We start from the raw sequence: 22,750 nt of genomic DNA, 5'->3' as shown, positions 1-22,750 counted from the left end.
GGGGTATTCTGCCACAAAAGAAGTGATGAAAGTGAGGTGACAAAAGGAAATTTCATAAAGAATATGGAGGACAGAATAAAGAAAATATGTACGAAGGAGTGTGAAAAAGAAGGCAAAATAAATAGCCTATGGACACAGCTGGAAAAGAATGGCTATGAGAAGCAGGATAGACTGGACATAAACAGAAGAAGGAAGAAAAGAGGAAGGGGAGAATTGGAAGAGAAAGAAGAAGAGAGAAGGTTTGGAATAAGGAGTATGGGGAAGACCACAGAAAAGATATGCAAAGTGCTTAGGAAAGCGGGCATTAAAACTTGCAGGAAGGGAGGGAGAAGCATCTTAGGAATAGCGAAGAATTCAAACAAGAAAAAGGAAAACAGAGAAGAGGAAGAGAAAGGGATTATCTACGAAGTAAAATGTAAAGAATGTCAGAGTGTGTACATAGGAAAAACGAAGAAGAAGCTGAAAGACAGGTTGAAACAACATAGGGATGATGTACGACTTAAGAGAGAGAGAAATGAGATATTTAAACACACGAGAGAAACAGGACATGGCATAGAGTGGGATGAGGCTAAGCAGATAGGAAGGGAGAAGAGAATGCTAGTGAGAAAATGGAAGGAAGCAAAGTAAATAGAGAAGAAAGATGAAGAAGACACAATGAACTGGAATGGGGGACTGCAGTTAAACAAAGAATGGAAGAAGGTGTTAGAAACAGTGGAAAGCACAAGAGAGAAAGAGAAGAAGGAAGAAAATGAAGGAAAAAGAGCGTGAGATATAAAGCCCAACCACATTCTATATGGAAGTAAATATGTTTAGCCTTTTAGGTGAAAGTGCAGTTGACAAGAGAAAGCCACGTGCTAGAAAGTTCCAGAACAACTTTCTAATAGTCTGGAGGGAGTAATGTTTTGTGTATATATAATGACCTGTTTTTGTATCTTGTTACTTTTGTACTTGCTACAGAGTCTGAAAAAGACTTTGCTAGAAGGTTGAAACGTTACGTTTAGTTTATGTTTTTAATAAATAAATTACTGCCTTAGTCAGCATATTTATTTTTTCAAAATTCAATGTTTCTTGAGGCCACCCTGTAAACAACTTTGAGTTCAACTTTGAAGGGAGATATTTCAAGTTATTCCATGCTCCGGCTCGTCCGTGTTTCGTTGACACTCACGAAATAACCTTGAACGGGCGGAATCACCGTTCAACGACTTGCTCTGTAACATAGTGTCGTGTGCGATGAAAGAGAAATATGAAGGCTTTGTTATGTTTCACCGTTAAAGTTATTTTCAGTGTTAAACTGAAACGAACTCATGCTAACGAACACGTGTGCTACAACGACGGCAAGGATTATTCTATTTATTTATCAAACATAAGTGGCCAATTTACATAAATATAACATTCTGTATTAATATCCTTTTACCTATGTGTAACAAAAAGTATTCAATGAAACTTAAGCCAGTGAATTTTCTATTGATTGATTGATTGATTTAGTTTATTTTACTTCGCGTTTTGTGCCTCTTGGTTAATTTGCGAAGATGGGAATGAGTGATGACATGATGATATTGATGAATGGACACTCATAATCATCCATGCCCACGCAGGGATTCGAACCCGGGACCCCTGGCGTCGTAGCGCGATATGCTAACCACGTTTTAAATTTCCATTTGTAAATCATACAATTACAATATTTTTTTACAAAGTATATAAATTATATTATTTACAAATTACCTTTAAAAAGTTGGCATAATGTAATTTTCTATAGTCTAGAGACATTTTGTCATATTCTTGTATTAGCGTCAGTCCAAAGTCCAGATAAATATATTTCTTCCTGTAGGAAATAAAAACATTTGATATTGTTCTATTAACAATTTTTTTTTATTATTATTTTTTTTGCTTTGTCCTTGGAAAGAAATGAAACTGGCAAGACAATGTATTTCGCTGAAACTTGATTTGGTGAATTACGACAAATTCTACTGACCATGATCCTTAATTTTGGCCACGTTATGGCTGCTCTTTTGCATTCAGTGATCTTGTGAGTAATCGATTCTGGGACATGGCAATTATTACAATTTGAGGAATTGCTAAAGTCGTATTTATAACATCTGTCTGCTGTTACAATTACTTTTTGTATTACTTTATACCATATAGATAATGCCTTACTCGTTAGATGTGTCGCCATTACATTATTCCAACTTTGTTTCCAATTACGTGTTGGATTTTCTCTTTCAATTCGGACAGGTGTTGTATAGGCATTACGTTGCTCTCTGTAACATATGTTTTACAGAAGGAATGTCATACTTATGTTGCACAGTTCTATAAAAGGCACGAATAACAAGGTGATTATAGAAAGTTAATTCTCTGGGAATGATTTTTATATCCATTGGTATTGTTAATGGTATATCTTTTAACAAGGTAATTATTATTTGTTGCGTAGTGTAATCAATGATAAAGTATATCGCTACAAGACTGGCTTGAATAAAGCTCGCTCGTGATAAGAAAGACAACGCATCATAAGCTGTCTTCATCTGCCATCAGAAAAATAACCTTTACATCAGAAAGAAAAATGTAAATCAATCATGTAAATCAACCTATGCATACACGAATGCTTCCAATAATGTGTTTTCCAAAAGACAGATCCTGTTCATCAGGATTTTAAGATGTGCAAAATTGGCTTTCTTCCGCATTTGCCATTATGACCCGAAACATAATTTCCACATCTAAATTATGAAGTAAATGCAACTTTTTTTAGAACATCTTGTGAATATTTATTTTCACTAATTTTATGTGGTATGGATAACTGAGTTGGCGACTTTCTGTATACCTAGGTATAATATAAATGTATGCTCTTTAATTTTGTCTTAGAATATGCTGTTAGGAAGGTAAAAGAAACTAAAGAAGGACTAAAATTAAATCGTATGACTCAGTTGTTAGCATATGCAGATGATGTAGATTTATTAGGGGATGATATAAATACAATCAAGAATAATGCTAAAATATTTTTCAAAACTGGTAAAGAAGTTTGGAAGTTAACAAAGATAAAACTAAATATATGCTTACAGGCCGAAACCAAGTGTTAGGTAATAATCAAAATCTAATTATTGATAACAACTCGTTTGAACCAGTTTCCAAATTCAAATACTTAGGAGTAATATTAACAAATGAAAATTATATTAAAGAGGAAATAAAAAGTAGGCTTAATTCAGGAAATGCATGTTACTTCTCTCTTCATAAACTTTTGTCTTCTTGTTTAATACCTAAGAAAGTAAAAGTTAAAATATACAAAACAGTAATTTTGCCTGTAGTATTATATGGGTGTGAAACTTGGTCCATTACATTGAAAGAGGAACATAAATTGAGAGTATTTGAAAATAAGATCCTTAGAAAATATTTGGACCTAAAAGGGATGAGGAGACAGGTGAATGGAGAAGGTTACATAATTTAGAACTACATAATTTGTATTCATGTTCAGATATTATTAGAATAATTAAATCATGAAGACTTAGGTGGGCAGGCCATATGGCACAAATGGGAGAGGAAAGAGGAGTTCACAGGATTCTTGTTGAGATGGACCTAATGGAAATCGGTAGAGATGGAAAAGAGTATATAGATCTTGCTCAATATAGGGAAACATGGAAGGCCTGTGTTGCTGCAGCCATGAACCTTCGGGTTTAAGAAGGCTAGAGAGTTAGTTAGTTATGGTAATGTGCTTAATAATTTTTTACAATGCGATTCAGACAATATGTTAAGTTTCTATATTCTACATTTTTCGTATTTTAACATATGAAATATTGATGCTTCTTAAAAAATCACAGCCATAACCGTATCAACTCACACGCCTGTGTCTATCCTTCCACGATTTGCCACTGTCATGCTCCATATCACACCCTGGCGTCGCTAGATATGTTTGTAGAGGGGGGTGTCCAAGCCCAATTATAAAACTTGCTTAGCAGAAATAATAACAATACTAATTATTATTAACACGCTCATAATTCTTTATGATAACTATTAAACTAAAAAAACAATTTCATTACAGATTTTCATTATTATTATTATTATTATTACTGATTGGTTTTAAGTCCACTTTATGCATATGAAGGCTAATTTGGACTGGACCTACAGTTTAAAGTGGGATCCGAACCACTAGTACCTCCACCGGGAATCGAACTTAAACACACTTAAATACAAGGTGACCACGTTATCAGTACATTATTATTATAATTATTATTATATCCTTGGCTCGACTTTTGAGTGAATATCCATCACAACTGCTTTTCCGTTATCTTTTTTACATTTCTTAAGGTTAGTACCCTGAAATGTATTTATTTATTTCAGATACAGTACTGAAAGACCATTTTATACTGAAACTGTAGCAACAAGGAAACAAAAACAAACAAACAAAAAAGAATAAGACAATTCAAGATGGCACAGAATGAAATTGTTACATGTACATTCTTAGTGATTGTCGGAAACTGTTCTGACAAGAAAATATCAACATTTACAGGCAGGTTATTATATAAAAGGGGGAGCCTATAGTAAAGAGACCGCTGTTGATGGGTGAGCCTTGTAGCGGGAATGTGAAAGAGCTTTACGCCTCAATTTTGTTATTAACTTTTACATTCCTAGTTCTAGAAAAAGCTGTAGATGTCAAGGGAATATTCGAGTTATAAAGTTTATGTTATTTGTTCTCTGGCATAAAACTCACATTTTGTAAGCGCTTATTCATTTGGATTGGGTGATACAATATGAACAACGTAAACTGGTTTCTGCATTTTATACTCATTTTTTCCTATGTAACGCATTTATACTTTCGTTATTTGATCATAATATCTGTTGTCACAAAAATAACAAGCTTTCTGCTGTCTTGTAACTTGAAATGAACTATGCCAATTTCGAGACGGGGGGGGAAGAGTTGTTCGAACCACACCCCCGTTCCGACGCCCATCGCTTCATTGGTTAGAGATTTTACTTCTTCTTTGCAGATGAAGAGAAAGAATGGTTTTCCAAACTTGAGGAGGTCGAAAGCATGTTGAAACTCCACGTCGAGAAAGAGTCGAAAGATTCGTACGCAAAGCTAGCTGCAGCTGAACTTGAGAAGCTGGAATCTTTGAAGAAAGGAACGGCAGGCTTTGGACATCACCTGACCACGGGACTTTCATATGACAAAGATGACGTAGCCAAAATTTCCAAGGACTCGAAAGCTGCCGTCTATGTCGCTGAAAAACTGGCAAAGATGTTAGCCGATGAGTGAGTAGTCTGTGTCTAAAGTAAACTAAGATGAATTTACAATGCCTTTTCTTTTTTTCTTTTTCAACATGGATCATGAAAAAAATACCAACAGTGTTGATAATTATCTTCCACCAACAAGATTACATGATTTTGACTTCCCTTTTTTCCCCCTTTAGCCCACATTCCGTTTGTCCTTTTTTAAAAACATTTTCCTTCTTGTCCCTTCATTGACTCAGCCTACATGACTTTTTTTCTTCTTTTTAAAAAGCATCTTCCTTGGTCCCTTTATTGACAAGATATCAAATATTTTGTACGACTAGTTTTTCCTTGAACAAAACATTCAACAATTGTCTATTTGGTGCAGTTTAGAGGGAAGAAGGAACAAGCGCCTTGAACAAAACATTCAACAATTGTCTATTTGGTGCAGTTTAGAAGAAAGAAAGAACAAGCACCTTGAACAAAACATTCAACAATTGTCTATTTGGTACAGTTTAGAGGAAAGAAAGAACAAGCGCCTTGAACAAAACATTCAACAATTGTCTATTTGGTGCAGTTTAGAGGAAAGAAAGAACAAGCGCCTTGAACAAAACATTCAACAATTGTCTATTTGGTGCAGTTTAGAGGAAAGAATGAACAAGCGCCTTGAACAAAACATTCAACTATTGTCTATTTGGTGCAGTTTAGAGGAAAGAAGGAAGAAGCGCCTTCTACCTTCCCTTCCCTCCGTGTGTTCGGGAGTATGTTGCAACGATTGTTGAAACAATGCGATCTGGGTTTACGCAGAAACAAACGCATTGTAAGCGGCACTCCTATTGGGTTGAAAGTGTACTTATCTGCTATATTTATACTTTTATTGTGAGTTTTTTTTAGAATAGTTTTAACTTTAATGTGTGACAGTGAATGACAGTATTGAGTGTCAGTGAAATGGCGAAGCCTGGTACAATCAACAGCAAAGGTATTAGGAGGATGTACGGCGAAGTGGGTTAGAAACCCTGCGTGTTCAAGAGCAACTTTGATAAGGTACCTGAAGTTTTTCGAGCTGAACCAGGAAGTGGGCGATCTTTAATCCTCAAGGAATTTCTGCAAAACGATTACCAAAAGAGATCTGTGTGTGGATTTGATCACCATGAAATTGCTGGGTGATAAGTGGATATGTTATCGATTTCATTATTTCACCTTGCTTTTCTACCTTTGGAAGTTGAATGATGAATATATTAATTTGATGAATTGATAAACCCGAAAAAGCCTTCCCCGTGGCAAATTGGTTTGCGTAACGCGCTTCAAAGTCGAATATCTGCGGTTATAACTTGGTCCTCAAAATATAAATGTGTGATTGTCTTCATCTTATTCTCATCTATTACATCTTGATCGTCGCGATTAAGCGAGAGTGGTAGAACAGTGGCGTGAAATAGCAAAAATAGAACCTTCGGTGTCGGGTTCTGTGTTTGAAGCATTGTTGTTTCTTCAATAAATAGTGGCAATATATTGTGACAGTGCAATAGTGGACATTAGGGGAAGCGGGGGTGCAGTTTCCCCCTCCCACTTTTTGCCACCTCACTATAGTAAACCATATCTAGCAAGGGAAAGTAAACTGTCCTTGCCCCCCAGTTATGCCACTTTATCCCCCCACCAGTTTTGGAATCCAATCGCCTCCACTGTGACAGTGATATGAAATGCTTCTTATTTTATAAGTAATAGTAATATGAGAAGAACGATAGATATTCCTCGTATTTTCGATTTTCTTTCAAACTAATTTTCAGTCTGTGATGATAATATTTAGTGTCCGAAATAGGTTTGAAATCAATTTGTTATTGCATGGAGATGTAACTAAGGAGATCCTTAGTTGTGGCGTTGCAATCAAAGAGTACTTGGTTCGATGTCCGGTGGAGGGACTTAGTGGTTCGGATATCATTTTAAGCTGTAGGTCCAGTCCCGTTTAGCCTTTCTGTGCTTTAAGTGTATTTGATAAAAATTACGTCCTCGAATCTTGTGGCAAGTAGATATTGATCGTAAGTTCCATTGTTGCAGGTTTTGGGGATAATAGACATCTTGAAATGAGCTTTTAATTTTCACATAGATTTTTTTTGTTATTTAGCGTCGCTTTTCTGCCACTTTTGAGTAATGACAACAATGAAGATGAGTAATGATATAGAAAGACACTCACAATGCACAGACCGGTATTCGAACCCGGGATCACTGTCGCCATAGTGTGCTGTGCTAACCACACCTCCACAGAGGTCCACAGTTTTCACATAGAAACTTTCACATCTTCCTTACGTATATTTCGGGTTCGATCCCACAAGTGGTTTGGATTCCACTTTAAACTGTACGTCTAGTCCCGATTAGCATTACTGTGCATAAAGTGGACTTAAAACAACAAATCAAACATATTTCTATCACATTATCTTATAATTAAAACTACCCCTTCATTTCAAGTTTAGCTAATATTTACAGCTTTCGCTTGGTAGTGAATGAGAACTGCATCGCTTTATGTTGAGATACAAATCCCATCACCCAGATTTAACATTAAAAAATCTGTCCATTCGATTTTCCCCACAACTCTGACACTATGCGCGACTTTGCTCCAGAGAAAGGTGCGACAGGGTATCTAAATGATTCGCGAAATTTCCTGTGTGTGCTGTGTGAGTGGGGAGGAGGGCTAAGACTTTTTCACGGGGAGCTATAACCCACCTTCGTCACATCCCTAATGGTGACACCACCGAAACGAACGGATGGAAATACCATCAATTAGATTATTAATCAAAACAGATTAAAACACTTGTTTTATGATAGTAGAAATAAATTTCTAAATTATATTTCATTTAATCAACAGATTAACCGTAAAAACCATCTCAAAAAGTATAATATAATCTGCATAAACCTGGACGAAAGTTTACATTTTCATATTCTTACACTTAATCCAAAACATAATCGGTCCCATGATATTTATATAAAAAAAAGATGCCTAAAATTTGCTCAAAATATCAAAGAATTCTCATTTTTGAGGTAATAGTTGTACCAAAATCTGTTTATCTAGGCATAGGTTCATTTAATGTTTCGAGTTAAAAATCGTTCCAAGTATAAAATAATATTTTATAACCGTAACCGTTTACATAATCAATTTTATATCTAGAGTCTTAATCGGAATTTAAAAAATCCCTCTCCTTGTAATCAGTAGTCGACTGTATTTCTACATTTAAATGCATTGTCTACATAGGTTACATTTGCTTATACGTTTGTCTACGTCTATGCAGGCAATGCAAACTACATTAATTAATTTACAGCACAGTTTCGAAAGAAAAGTGCCACTTTTGAATCACGTCCGTTCATATTCAGATAAGAACAACCATATTTACAAGAAGGAATTCTGTAATTTTCTTCAAAGCAACATCTGTTGGGAAAATATAAAGTTTAGGCAATAAACGGGCGCAATCTTGAGAGAAGAGTAGTAAATTGTTCAATCACGAAAACATTTCTTATATTCTGTTTTATAGATTACGTGCACGTCCGCACAATCCGATTTTCGTTCTCATCCGCACAATATTTTTATCTTGCAGTGTTATCGTGCTCATCCGCACGCACCCAGCGGCCACCTGGTGCACATCTAGCCTCATGATCTTGGGGGGAAAGTCAGAAGGGCAGCTATGGGTAGAACTGTTGCTGCATTCTAACCTAACCTAACCTAACCATCGATTGAACAGCACTATAGCAAGGGAAACACCGCACATTTTCTCTCTGGTAAAGATGCTAGAGGATGATGCCACGTTAAGTTTCCATGCCCTTAGAAAACAGGAAGTGTACGGCAACCGGCAGAAGAGGATGGATTGATTGATTGATTGATTTAGTTTATTTTACTTCGCCATTTGTGCCTCTTCGCTAATTTGCGAAGATGGGGATGAGTGATGAAATGACGAAATTGATGAATGGACATTCACAAACAACCAAGCCCGAGCGGTATTCGAACCCGGAACCCCTGGCGTCGTAGCGCGCTGTGCTAACCACTCCGCCACGGAGGTCGATATCACTCGGCCACAGGGTCCGGCCGGCAGAAGAGAACGTTAGCATATCTACAGCGTGGCTCAATAAGTCACTTAACACCCCCAGTACAAGGCCACTGCGGCATGGAATGTGAAAATGGCGATGACCAATCGTTGCCTGGCCAAGGGGGAACCACATTGTCGTCACCCGCATGGTCGGTAGCCATCTTGATGTCCGCCATCTTGAATTCAACTTCAGAATTTTAAATGGGAAGAGGGTGATATGATATATCAAATCAGGCTAGAATTGAACGAGAAATTCAATGGTGAAGGTTTTATCGACGTATCTTTAACCAGTAAAAAGTTATGACTGAATTCTTGTACCAATTTGCTCCTTTTCGAGGTGTTAGAAAAATGCCTTAAAATTTGTTTAGTGCATCGGTAATGCATCGAGATCAAAGTGATGTCTATGGAGAGAAGTTCGCATGCCATTTCACAAGATTTTAATCGGATACATCCATGAAGAGCTGCGCATTATGAATGGTTGTCACGAACAATTACAGTGTGACGCTTCCATTAAATGAAAAGTCCTTCACAGTGACAAGGCTAATGTTTATGTTCATAAGGAAGTTCACCTCACCGTCATATAGCAACAGAATATTGTTCATAATTGTAAAGAAGAACATAAGGTACTTGTCACAACAGTTGAAATGCTCGATAATCCAATGCTACTGTAGTAGCCATGTTGTATGCATGGACTAGTGTCTTCACGTATACCCAATGTCTTTGACAAACAAAACCACATTTGTTTCTATTGTTGACTTTATAATGAAAGCTCATGGATAATATTATTTTGTGTTTCAGGTACAACATAAGGCTACCAGTGGCAGCCAACATCTTGCAATTCCTCAACATCACCGTCACGAAAGAAGGGGCTTGCAATGAGGATATCACGTGTGATCCGAATAGCAAGTACAGAACAATTGACGGTTCCTGTAATAATTTGAAAAACCCAACCTGGGGCATGGGGAAGACTGCTTTTCAGCGGCTACTACAGCCAAACTACAGTAACGGTGAGATCTATGACCACGTGGTATGGTTTTACATAAGGCGCACGCATTGGCGTAGTCGGGTCTGGGCATAGTGAGTTTATGCCCTTTCCCAATTTTAGACAAATTTCACTATTTCACAATGTAAAAATGTTACAGAAACAAGACAGCCATTCTTCAAAATAGATTTTAGTGTGTAAAAATCTACAATGGCGTTAACCGCTTCTTTTCACATCGTGCAAGGAAATAAAGCTAAAAAGACCAATACCATGGACGTCAGCAGGATTTTTTCCAGGTGGGGGGGCAAACAAGGCACATTTTCCCCAATAATAGTGTTGTTCCCTCAAAAAACATTACTTAAATTTGAATTTAACATATCCATGCAATAATTAACACATATTATTGTGGCTGAAATGAAATTATATGTGAAAAATATATATTTTCTGGTTGACCTTCATTTTCCAGAGGTAGTCACGGCCCCCCTTGACCAATACTATATGCCCCCATACGTAGGGGTCTTATTTTGTGCCAAAATTACTTACAGCGAATAAAAATATACACGAAACAAATTACTCATTAATAGGAAGTCTCGGCATAATGAAAATTTAGCATTTTTAAGCAATTGTTAGTCTTTTTCCGCGAATTTGACCATTATTTTTTTATTTATTGACTTGATTTTATTTTCCTTAACTTTTCTGCTGCTTTCAGCTAATCGCGAAGATGAGGATGAGTGATGGCATGATGATATTGATGGATACTCACAAAAACATCCATGTCCAGGCTGGGATTCGAACCCAAGACCTCTGGCGTCATAGTGCCATGTGATAACCACTCTACCACGAAGGTTCGTTATCATGTTTTGCATACATGTCGAGCATCGCATAAGTCTTAAATTTTCTACTTTATTAGTTTAATGTCTGACAAATTTATGTACACAAATAAACTAAACGTTATTATTTCAGTAATATTTTCCCATAACAAACATCCATCAACACAATTTATAATCAAAGATTGTGTCCTGGCTTCGCCTCTGGGTGTAACTTTATTTCAATTCTGTCAATATAGGCTCAATTATTGAAAAAACTGTTGCATTGCATTCTAGAGTATGTATTTCTTTCCATTCTCTCCATGTTGCCATTGCAACCTTCATGTCCAAAATCAAGAAGTGTGTTAACACTCCCCTGTAGTTCACAACTTTCCTTAGTAAATTTTTGCTTGCTTAGGGCTCTGTGATACGAGCCCTTTAAGAAAAGTTTTCATTCGGTATGTATGCAACAACCACGTGTCGAAAATCAAGAAGTGTGTTAACACTTCCGTGTAGCTCACAACTTTCCTTAGTAAAGTTTTGCATGCTTAGGGCTCGTTACGGTGCTACGAGCCCTCTAAGAAAAGTTTCCATTCTGTATGTACGCAACCACGTGTCACAAATTCACGGTTACCATTGGCATGTACCGAGTGTTTTTATTCTGCGGGGAGAAACTAACAATCAATTAAAATGCTAAATTTACATTATTGTCACTGGAATGAAAACACTCAGTTCATGTCAGTGCCAACGGTGAATTTGTGACACGTGGTTGCATACAGAATAGAAACCTTTCTTCGAGGGCTCGTAGCACCGAATAGAGCGCTAAACAAGCAACAATTTACTAAGGATGCTGATATCCTCTACGATCTGCAAAAGTTTGTCAGTGTTTGACGGCGTATGTATGTACGATGCATATATAGAAAATGCCAATGTGATCAGATTACAATGGTCTGCACATAGTACCATAAATACTCCGGTCAGAAACAGGTCACCGAATCCAGTAATAAATTATTTTTGAAAGTGTCTTTGAATATAACAATGAACTATGTTGACCCCCCCCCCCCAATACCCTGAGATTTCTTGAAATAGTTAATGTAATTCGAATGCTGAAATTGTAGATATATTTTATAACTAAAAGTATTGTTTTCTGTACCAGAATGACGCTTAGGGGTACTAAATGCAAGGTGAAGATTGAAGGAGAGCTCACAAGGGAATTTGCAGTGAACCAAGGTTTGAGACAAGGAGATGTGCTATCTACGATATTATTCAATATAGCTTTAGAAAAGATCATGAGTGGATCAAGGGTGTAACCCAGGAGGAACTCTCTTCAACAGAGTGAACCAAAATCTAGCATATGCTGATGACATTGATATGATGTCAAGAAGTGAAGGAAGGACTGGAAAGATTGGAGAACACAGCTAGTGAGATGGGACTCCAAATAAACCAACCCAAGACTAAATACATGTTCTCAGCGCGAAATATGGATTTCAGGGAAGGCCAACATATACAACTTAATGGAGGCACCTATGAAAAATGGAAAAGTTTCAAATATCTTGGAACATTAGTTACCGTGGATAATAATATTAAGGAGGAAATAAAAGCAAGAATTGCAGCTGGTAATCGAAGCTATTTCTCACTGTTAAGAGTTTTCAAATCTCGCAGCCTGAGTAGAAATTTGAAAATCAAAGTATATCAGCTAGTCGTAAAGCCAGTGGTGACATATGGAGCAGAGACATGGACTTTGGTGCAAGCAGATGAAGAACTTTTGCGAAGATGGGAAAGAAGGATACTGAGGAAAATATACGGGCCAGTAAATGAGAATGGACAATGGCGAATAAGGAGAAACGATGAAATTAGAGCACTCTACAAAAAACCAGATATAGTTTCCGATATAAGAAGCATGAGACTGAGGTGGCTAGGACATGTGGAAAGAATGCCTGAAGACAGAGCGGTTAAAAAGGTCTATAAAGAGACACCAGGAGGGAGAAGATTAAGAGGAAGGCCAAGGAAAAGATGGTTGGAGGACGTTGAGGAGGACCTTAGGAGGATGGGAGTAAGACGGTGGAGACGTCGAGCAGAAGACAGAAGAGAATGGGCTATCATTGTGAGAGAGGCCAAGGCCCTTTAGGGGCTGTAGCAGCCAAGGAGTAAGTAAGTAAGTATTGTTTTCTGTGACTTACAGGCCGGTAGTTACAGTAACTACTACGTATTATTATTATTATTATTATTATTTTACAGTACCCTTATGCACGTAATAACATGGAGCTGAGGTACCATGAAGGACAGTAGTTTAAGTGGTCTCTGACTGATTGATATCTGTGCATTGTGAAAAAGTACAAAAAGAAAAAGAACTGTTCATAACAAAGTGATAGGCTAAATATTTCTTGAAGGGAAGCAAGGAGAATCCAATTCCTATCTAAATAGTAAATAGTAAATACCCCCACACCCCCTATACGCCTTCATGGCTTGGTTCTAAGCACAGGGGAACACTTTACCTTTACCTTTTATAGTAAACTTGAAATATAATTAAGCCTTGTTTCCATATTGAAACCAATAAGTTGCTGACCAAGGCAGTTTATTAAGGTAAAAACACTTAACACGTAACGTTTCGACCCTGTATCAGGGTCTTCCTCAGACGAAGAACTAAACTAAAATGATGAAATAAACTACACACAGAAAGATTTCATACACATAGCAGGGTCACAAGCCACACAACAACAAATCAAATTGACAGTCCTTATCTAGGAAGATTTCTACAAAGGAATTAAACATATCACCTCCTGACAGTTGTTGACTAATGGGTCTACTACACTGACAGGTGATTGGCAGGTCAAGATCAGCAAGAGTCTAAGAACCACCTGCTCACCACTCCCCCACCCCTCCTGCCTTTCTGGTTATGGGTGAATACCTCCTCCTCTGGTCTTCTTCTTTTCTCTTCTTTCTTCCTTCTTCATACTTCTTTTTTCTTCATTCCTTTTCTTCATCCTTTCAACTTTCTCTAACACACTCTTCCATTCCATGTTTATCTTGAGCCCTCCATTCCAATTCATGACGTCTTCTCCTTTCTTTTCTATTTCTTTGGCCTCCTTCCATTTTCTCACTAGTTCTCTCTTCTCTTTTCCTATTCGCCTAGCCGAATCCCATTCAACTTCATGTCCTGTTTCTCTAGTGTGTTTGAATATGGCATTCCTGTCTCTCTTCAATCTCACATCATCCATGTGTTGCTTTAACCTGTCTTTAAGTCTCTTCTTCGTTTCCCCTATATATACACACTTTCACATCCTCTGCACTTCACCTCGTAGATAACCCCTTCCTCTTCCTCCTCTCTCTTTTCTTCATTCTTCTTGCTGGCTATACTTAAAATAGTGCGTCCTCCCTTCAGGAGGTGATATGTTTAATTCCTTTGTAGAAATCTTCCTAGATAAGGACTGTCAATTTGATTTGTTGTTGTGTGGCTTGTGACCCTGCTATGTGTATGAAATCTTTCTGTGTGTAGTTTATTTCATCATTTTAGTTTAGTTCTTCGTCTGAGGAAGACCCTGATACAGGGTCGAAACGTTACGTGTTAAGTGTTTTTACCTTAATAAACTGCCTTGGTCAGCAACTTATTGGTTTCAGTAAACTTGAGTCTGTACTTGCATACAACGCCAAAGTTCAAGGTCCGCCCTTAAAGAAACCGGATTGTCAAAAAAAGAACCAAAGCAAATAAAAAGGTACCTTATTCTGGCAACACTGCAAAGAGCTACATCTAAACTCAGGTCAGTGCATGTTTCAACGTGTTACAGGCAGTAGGTATCGGGGCAAGCGTGCGTCAGATGCAGGTCGTGTGCAGGCGGCGTACAAAATACTTGCACCAAGATGGAACAACGTTACAGCATAAAGTTTTGTTACAAATTGGGTAAATCGCTTACCGAAAAATTACAGATGATACGGGCAGTGTATGGTGATGCATCATTATCAAGAACCCAGGTGTATGACTGGGCCAATCGTTTCAAAGGTGGACGTGAAAGTGTCGAGGATGAACCAAGATCAGTACGCCCTTTAACGTCAAGGAATGACGACAATGTGGAGGAAGTTCCCAAGGACTGATCCACCACGAATTTGTCCCTGAAAACCAAACGATCAACCAGTGGTATTACAAGGAAGTGTTTGGTCGACTCAGAAACAGGATGAAGCGGGATAGGAAAGACCTCTGTGATTCTGGCCAATGGTTTCTGTTACACTATAATGCTCGGCCTCATACCGCATTGTCTGTACAACAATACCTTACATTCAGTGACAGTGATCAATCACCCTCCATATTCTCCAGACTTATCGCCTGTTGATTTCTTTCCCAAGCTTAAGATGGCTATGAAAGGGCGAAGAGTTGACGTCGTCGCGGATATTGAATTAAATGTTACGCGTATTTTGCGATCACTTACTGTCAATGCAGTGTTTCCAAGACCTGTACAAACGCTGGTCACAAAGTATATTGCCTCCTCTGGTGATTATTTTGAAGGTGATAAAGTCATTTGAAGGTATTTTCAATGCAATTTGAATTTTATGATTTGTAAAGTAGTAGTAGTAACTAATAATAATAATAATAATAACTATAATAATAATAATAATAATAATAATAATAATAAACTCTACCCCTCTAAGAAAAAATCCTGGTTGTTTGACATATTTCTATTTGCAGGTATAAGTGATCCTCCGGTATCGGTATCTGGAGAACCACTACCGAGCGCACGATACCTGAGCAGCGTTTTGTTTCCGGACATAGAGAAGCCGGACAATGTGAGTCTCCTGGCACTGATGCAGTGGGGACAGTTTATAACACATGACATGGCTCTGTCCGGAAGCCCAGAATCAAGTGAGTGTGAATTTAAATCCAAATTTTGGAACCAATGTATTGTTGAAGGATTGTTTAACACACAATGTACTCTCTTAGTTTCATAATCATATTACGTCATTACATTCTTGGAATTATAATTACAAATCCAAAAATAATGTACGGTAACTTAGGATGAATCGGGTGAAAAAATAAAACAATATAAATATTTCCTATAATTTCACTCAAATGTAAAACTATTAGGAATATGGTAATAAGGCGATCCTTTAACTATAATTTCCAGTAGCCTAACTAATAATTTGTTAAGTTCTCTTATTTTTTGCCCAAGGCCTTTAGACTACAACTCTAAATGACCTTCTTAACCCTTAAGAGTTTGGGTGAATCGGGTCATATGTAAGCAGTGATGTGCGTCTACGCGTAAACAACGATAGTCTACATTCTACACGTAGACTATTTTATACACTTAAATTACGTAGTCTATGTAAACAACATGGCGAAAGGTGATAACTTAGCAAAGGGCGCCGTGGAATAAATAGAAAATTATACTGCGTGTCAGTTGCTGATGTGTAAGGAGAATTTTTCATAGTCTTTCTTCCAAATTCGAACAACTCCTCATCTAGGAAGAAACCTAATATAGGAAATATTCTAGTGTTTTATGGGGAAAAGACCACTTTTGTCTCACGACTGCCATCTGTTGTTGTTTTTTGCATACTATTTAACTTCTTCCATAGTTGATGATAGAAGAGAAGAGAAATTTTGTTGTAAATGGGATTCTTTTCATTTTGTTAGGAACCAATATAGTTAAAAATGTCACTTTCCTTTCATGAAACCATTGAAAATTAATTTTAATGCACTTTAAATTGTCTACGTAGTCTATGTAAACTACAACCCAATGTAATCTACGTGTAGACAACGCATGTAAACGTAAACTTATAGTCTACGGCACATCACTGCATGTAAGGGTAAAACGAGCCAGTCACCTAACATTGAAATATGCATTATAAGTTTTTAATTTCCAATACAAACCTTATGCGTAGAGTGTAGGCGTATCTTTTGCTCGCACATCTTCCACAAATAAACTTTATTCTCCTCTGTGATAACAATCTTAGATTTTCTTGCCACTGTACACAATCAACCAATTTCACAGAAACAGGGTCGTTGTATTAGTACTTCACATTCCATAACTCACAAGTAGTATTGTTTACTTCATCAATGACGTTTTCGGACTATCAACATGATAATGATGATGATGATGATAGCGTGCGGGCGACTTGACAAATTCGAACGCAATCTTTCTTCATATCACTGGTATCGAGACAAAAACCACAGAACATATTTTTAGTAGCTGCGATACCAGTCATCCTTCTGATCCACGTTCTGCTCAGAGGGTCCTGGCCACTCTGTATTCCTCTTTGGAGAAGGAAGGCCAACCAGTTCTGCGGCATGTAGTTGGTTCCTACATTCCCTAAATGCCTTAATCGCTTTCTGCATGTCCTCATTCCACGAAGTTGACGATTTCTTTATATATTTCCCCATCCGTAGGACACAAATCATTTTAGAAGTCTATTCCAGGGCAAATAGGCATATCTTGTGTTGACCATATTCACCCGATTTTTGTGACCCTATTCACCCAAAAGTGCAACATTTTTCTGTTCATCAATTGGATACACTGTGCCAAGGACAAAGATGGCGATAAATCTTATTTGCATGTAGTACAGTTCAACACTAATAAATACACGTAGCCATTTTTAAAACACAGCTTTCCTCGTCTACGTACATTTAACACGAGTATTATTTCTAGTTCTTGGCTGCTCCAAATACAAAACTTCTTAGTAGCTTCTACCTCCAACAGATACTACAAGTTCCAAACTTCACTTTCAGATCAAAACATTTCCTTCGGTTTTGTGCAGGGAGAGATAATTTCTGTACATGAAATCGACTTAAAAACTGAAACTCTTCCTCTTTTCTGTCCTTTCCTTTCCTCTTTTCCTGTCTTCCTCCTTTCGTCAGGTTTCCTTCATTTTCTCTTCTATTTTATTATCTCATTTATCTCTTTCTCTCTTTATCTCTATCACTTTATTTCTGCTGTCGCTTTCTCTCTCTCGTATGTTTTCATGATTCTGTGTGTGTGTGACTCATAGGCGTGGGCCAGGAGTCTGATGTCTCCTTGAAAATATAAAATGTTGGCCTACCATTAAAATAATAAACTTAATCCCGTGTTTCAAAAAATTAAGCTACGTATTTCATTCCAACAAAAAAACGTTAAATTGTTTGTTATAAAAATCGGCAATCGTGTAATAAAGATGTTTTCACCTTATAAATCGCACACAGTATAATTACGAACTGACTGATACAATACTAGAGTCGACGAGCCATATGAAAGCGGCTGACCTTGAAGAAGCCTCGATGCGCAGTAGCAAAAGGAGGTGGTGGAGACTTCCGTGCAAAACGCGCGATGTCGTTCTTTTGATTTACGAGCGGCAAGAATCGGTTTGGTTTTCGTTGTGACTGTTCGTGTTTCTTCAGTGTGATCACAAAAATTTGTCAATATACGTGTGCAAGATGGCTACAGAAACACCTAAGCGTCGTATTCTACACAAACAAGCGCGAGATATGGTGTACAAAGTGTATCAGTTCTTCCAAAGTGAATCTCGCAGTGCAGACAGTGCCTCGTGTTCGTCAGGGAGCAGTGCTGCCAAATGTCAGGAGCGTACAGCGGCTGCATGTGGGATAGGTCTGCGTACAGTTCAGACGATTGCGAAGGAAGCCAGGTCGTCGATCGGTGATACAGGGTTGGTTCTTTTTCGCTCGCCTGGCAAACGTCGTAATCGGAGAAAGAATGTTACGCACTTGGACGATTTTGATAAAGGGGTATTGAGTAATATTATATTTGATATGTACGCAAATGGCGAATTTCCTACTGCAGTGAAACTTAGGGCTAAATTGAAGGAAGCTATCGGGTTTGCAGGCAGTACGTGGTCAGTGTTAAAAATTTTGAAAAACATGGGGTTCAGATATAGGAAAGGCAACGACGGGAGGAAATTTTTAATGGAGAGGGGTGATGTTGTAGCTGCAAGATTGATCTTCCTCAGAACCATGCACGAAATCAGGAAAGCTGGTACTGCAAATATATACTATTTAGATGAAACCTGGGTCAACCAGAATCACAGGAAGACGAGCTGCTGGAGAATGAGTGATGGTTCTGGTGTGTTAAAGGTGCCATTAGGAAAAGGTGCTCGTCTTATAGTGTGTCATGCTGGTTCAGCTGCTACAGGCTTTGTGCCCCAAAGTAAATTGGTTTTCCGCTCCAAAACAAACAGTACTGACTATCATTCAGAAATGACGTCTGTCGTGTTTCGAAAGTGGTTTTGCGAGCAGTTCTTGCCGTTTCTCGCTCCCGAATCCGTGATTGTAATGGACAACGCGAGCATACATTCCTTGCAAGTGGATAAAACGCCTTGTTCGAATACAAGGAAGGCGGATATTATGGAATGGCTCTGTAACAAGAACATTCCCCACACAAGCACGCAAACCCGAGCAGAATTGTTGCAGTTGGTGAAACATCATACACCAACTCACAAAAGTTACGAAATCGATATAATAGCAAGAGAATATGGTCACAGAGTTGTTCGTCTCCCACCTTATCATTGTCAGTACAACCCGATTGAAATGATTTGGGCCCAGGTGAAGGGGTACGTAGCTGACAAGAACAAGACTTTCAAAATTGCCGACGTACAGAAACTGACTCACGAAGCAATAGACAGAATAGGTGTTTCCGAGTGGGCAGATTGTGTGGCTCAAAAAATACAAGAAGATGACTTCCAGCGTGAAATAGTCAGAGATGATGTCATCGAGAAGGTCATTATAAATTTGCAACACACGGATTCCGAAGAACTTGAATCAAGTGACGAGGTTGACAGCAGTACGGAATGAGCGTTATGTAAGTAAATGGCATTTTATTTTTTATTTTCAGTTCATGTTATGCATGCCAGACAGTTGTTTTGTTATTGCGAGTCCCACAAGACCGGCGCATGGTATCTGCGGCAAACGAAGTCGCCTTTGCCGCGCCGCGAAAGAATGAATCAAGTTCTTCTCTCGTTTTCTCAGTAACGAAATAACATATCGCTGTAAATATTATACGAACTTAAAATTTGGAGTTTTCTTTGTAACTTTCTCACTGGAAGTTATTTCAAATCTAATTTAATAAAAATCGGCTCGCAAGAGAACTTTTTCTCTATACAATAATGGTCAATAAAATATTTAACTTCTTTCACTTACTTTCAAGATTCTACATGTTTAATTTACAGCACAATACGATTGTCTAAAGCTTTCTGGTAATACTCGTGCAGGATTGGTATCGATTGTTGCAATAATAGCCGTGCAGCGGCAATTTACAATTGTTCGAATGTAAGCCATTGTTTTTTTATTTTGAAAGAATGGCGAGAACCTCGAACGGTGAGTAGGTGGCAACAGCGGAAATGTATCTCCCTCTCTCTCTGCGCGAACTTGTCAAGGTCAGCCGCTTTCATATCGCTCGTCGACTCTAGGGAGCATCAGGCAGGAACCATATGAGTTTACGCGACATTTGGGAGAAGAGGGGGTGGGGGGAGGTGAGATTGGTGACGAACCCCGAGCGTTTTCGAAACGGGTTTTGAAAATTCTTAGCTGGAATGTTGGGGGCTTGCAGGGCAAACTTTCTCAGTCTGAATTCTGTAGATACGTCACCCAATTTGACGTTGTGGTATTTGTGGAAACGTGGTTTAGCACGGCGGAGACGCCGCAGGGCCTGGGAATGGTGGGGTATGCACAGATCATGAAGAGACGGGCTGGGAGGGGGCGGTGTCCAGGGGGGCTGATGGTGCTCGTGAAAGAAAGCCTACGGGCACAACTGACTAAAATAGAAATTGACTGTAATGGGATTCTAGGCGTGCACCTGTGTATAGACAATATTAAATTATGTTTGATTGCACTTTATAACCAACCAATCTCGTCCAAGTACCACAATGACAGATTCTTCGAGCGAGTAGCTGATTTTCTGCACCTTGTCGAAGATAAATATCCGCAGACGGACGTGCTGTTGCTGGGGGATTTTAATGCGAGAATTGCAGGGGAGGATTGCATGACGAACGGGGAAGAGGGGGAGGGAGGGTCAGACGAAGCCTAGATCAACAAATAAATGCGGAAGGGAGAAAGTTGCTCAACCTGGCGGAGAGTTTTGAACTAGAGGTCATGAACGGGAAATACGGGAGGGATTTCGAGGGAGATTTCACATTTGTGTGCGAAGCCGGGATGTCTGTCATTGACTATATTTTTTCAACTTGCGGATTGGCCAATAGGGTGGCGGAGTTCTATGTTGACGAGCGGACAGAGAGTCGGCACTTTCCGTTGGTGCTGGAAGTGGAGTGTCCGATCGCGGTTAATTTTAATGCAGTGGCGATTCCTTGGCAGAAAAAACAAGAAACCTCGATTCTGAGGCAATGTAAGATTACAGAGGAGGGGCTAGAGTGGTTCCAACAAGGGTTGCAAGATGATATAGCGGTTATGCTTACGAGGGAAATGGAAAGAGCGTTGGGCGAAGGCGAAGTGGAAAGAGGGGTCTCTGTATACTACCACATCATAATGCTAGCAGCGAGGCACATGTTGCGGGACACACGTCACCAAGTTCCCAACAAGGCTGACACGTGGTATAATGACGTATGTAAGATGCACAAACGAATACTGGATCGATCTCTGAGGCAATTCCGTGCTCGCAAAACTGAGCATTCTAGATTAAATTACTTAGAAGAACGCCGGAGTTACGCGCAAGTTTTGGAAAGGGAGAGGGAGAAGTGGGGGGAGAGGAAAGTGAGGGCTCTTCAGGAGGCCATCCAGGGCCGGGATACGAGGAACTTGTGGCGGATTATTCGCAACCTGCAAGGGAGTCGGTACACAATGGGCAGTATCTGTGCACGGAGCTGGGAGGATCATTTTCTCAAGCTGCTGGAAGGGGGGGGGGGGGGTCAGGGGCTATTCCAAACGAGGGCAGGTTCCTGGGTACTTTTGTCCCAATCCTTGACGAAAGTGTGTCGAGGCTGGAATATGATGCCGCTGTTCGCTCGTTGAGGAGCGGCAAGGCGGCGGGTATTGATGGTATCGGGCCAGATCTCGTGAAGGTGCTGAATTGTAACGAGCGATTGGCAGAAACGGGAAGGTCTCTGCTCAACAACATATTCAATAGTGGAACCTTCCCCAAAATATGGAAGACGAGCGTTATTTGTCCTCTATACAAGGGGAAAGGGGATGTAAATGACACTAATAATTACAGAGGTATTTCTCTCCTGCCCGTGTTAGGAAAAGTATATTGTAGTATCCTATACAACAGATTGAGAAAATGGGCCGATATTTTTGATAAACTGACCCCCCTGCAGGCTGGTTTCTGGTCCAATTATAGCACTGTAGATAATGTTTTTGTCCTGAACACACTGATCCAAAGCAAGTTAAACGAGAAAAGGGGAAAATTATATTGCTGTTTTGTTGACTTCGAAAAGGCGTTTGACTCTATCAATAGGCAAATGCTATGGGGGAAGTTATGGGACATGGGGGTTTCGGCTAGAATGATTAATACGCTAATGAATATGTACAGAGGGGTCAAATTTTGTGTCAAATGTGGGCAGGAGGTGGTGTCTGGGCAGCACGAGAGCACGGTAGGCGTCAAGCAGGGATGCATACTTTCACCTTTACTTTTCATTCTTTTTATTAATGACGTTGCTAGCTTCGTGGGAGAAGAAGAAGCTGAAACACCGGAAATACTCGGGACACCGATACCAATGCTTCTCTATGCGGATGATCTCGTTTTAATATCAAACGAAGTACAGGGGTTACAGCGGGG

General features: G+C 39.0%; 1 protein-coding gene across 1 annotated transcript in view; it reads left to right on the top strand.

Annotated features, from left to right (window-relative positions):
• LOC145977964 (salivary peroxidase/catechol oxidase-like) overlaps nt 1-22,750 on the top strand; it is a 53,520-nt gene that overhangs the window by 8,641 nt on the left and 22,129 nt on the right. The window contains exons 3-5 of the mRNA XM_083110308.1: nt 4,974-5,238; nt 10,062-10,270; nt 15,730-15,903. Of these exons, the coding sequence (XP_082966434.1) occupies nt 4,974-5,238; nt 10,062-10,270; nt 15,730-15,903 (648 nt within the window). The remainder of the gene's footprint in view (nt 1-4,973; nt 5,239-10,061; nt 10,271-15,729; nt 15,904-22,750) is intronic.

This window comes from Lepisma saccharinum, chromosome 24, assembly GCF_977018435.1.
Source record: "Lepisma saccharinum chromosome 24, izLepSacc3.1, whole genome shotgun sequence".
NCBI lineage: Eukaryota > Metazoa > Arthropoda > Insecta > Zygentoma > Lepismatidae > Lepisma > Lepisma saccharinum.
The sequence above is the reverse complement of the archived record's forward strand: the minus strand, read 5'-3'. Positions and strand labels throughout refer to the sequence as shown.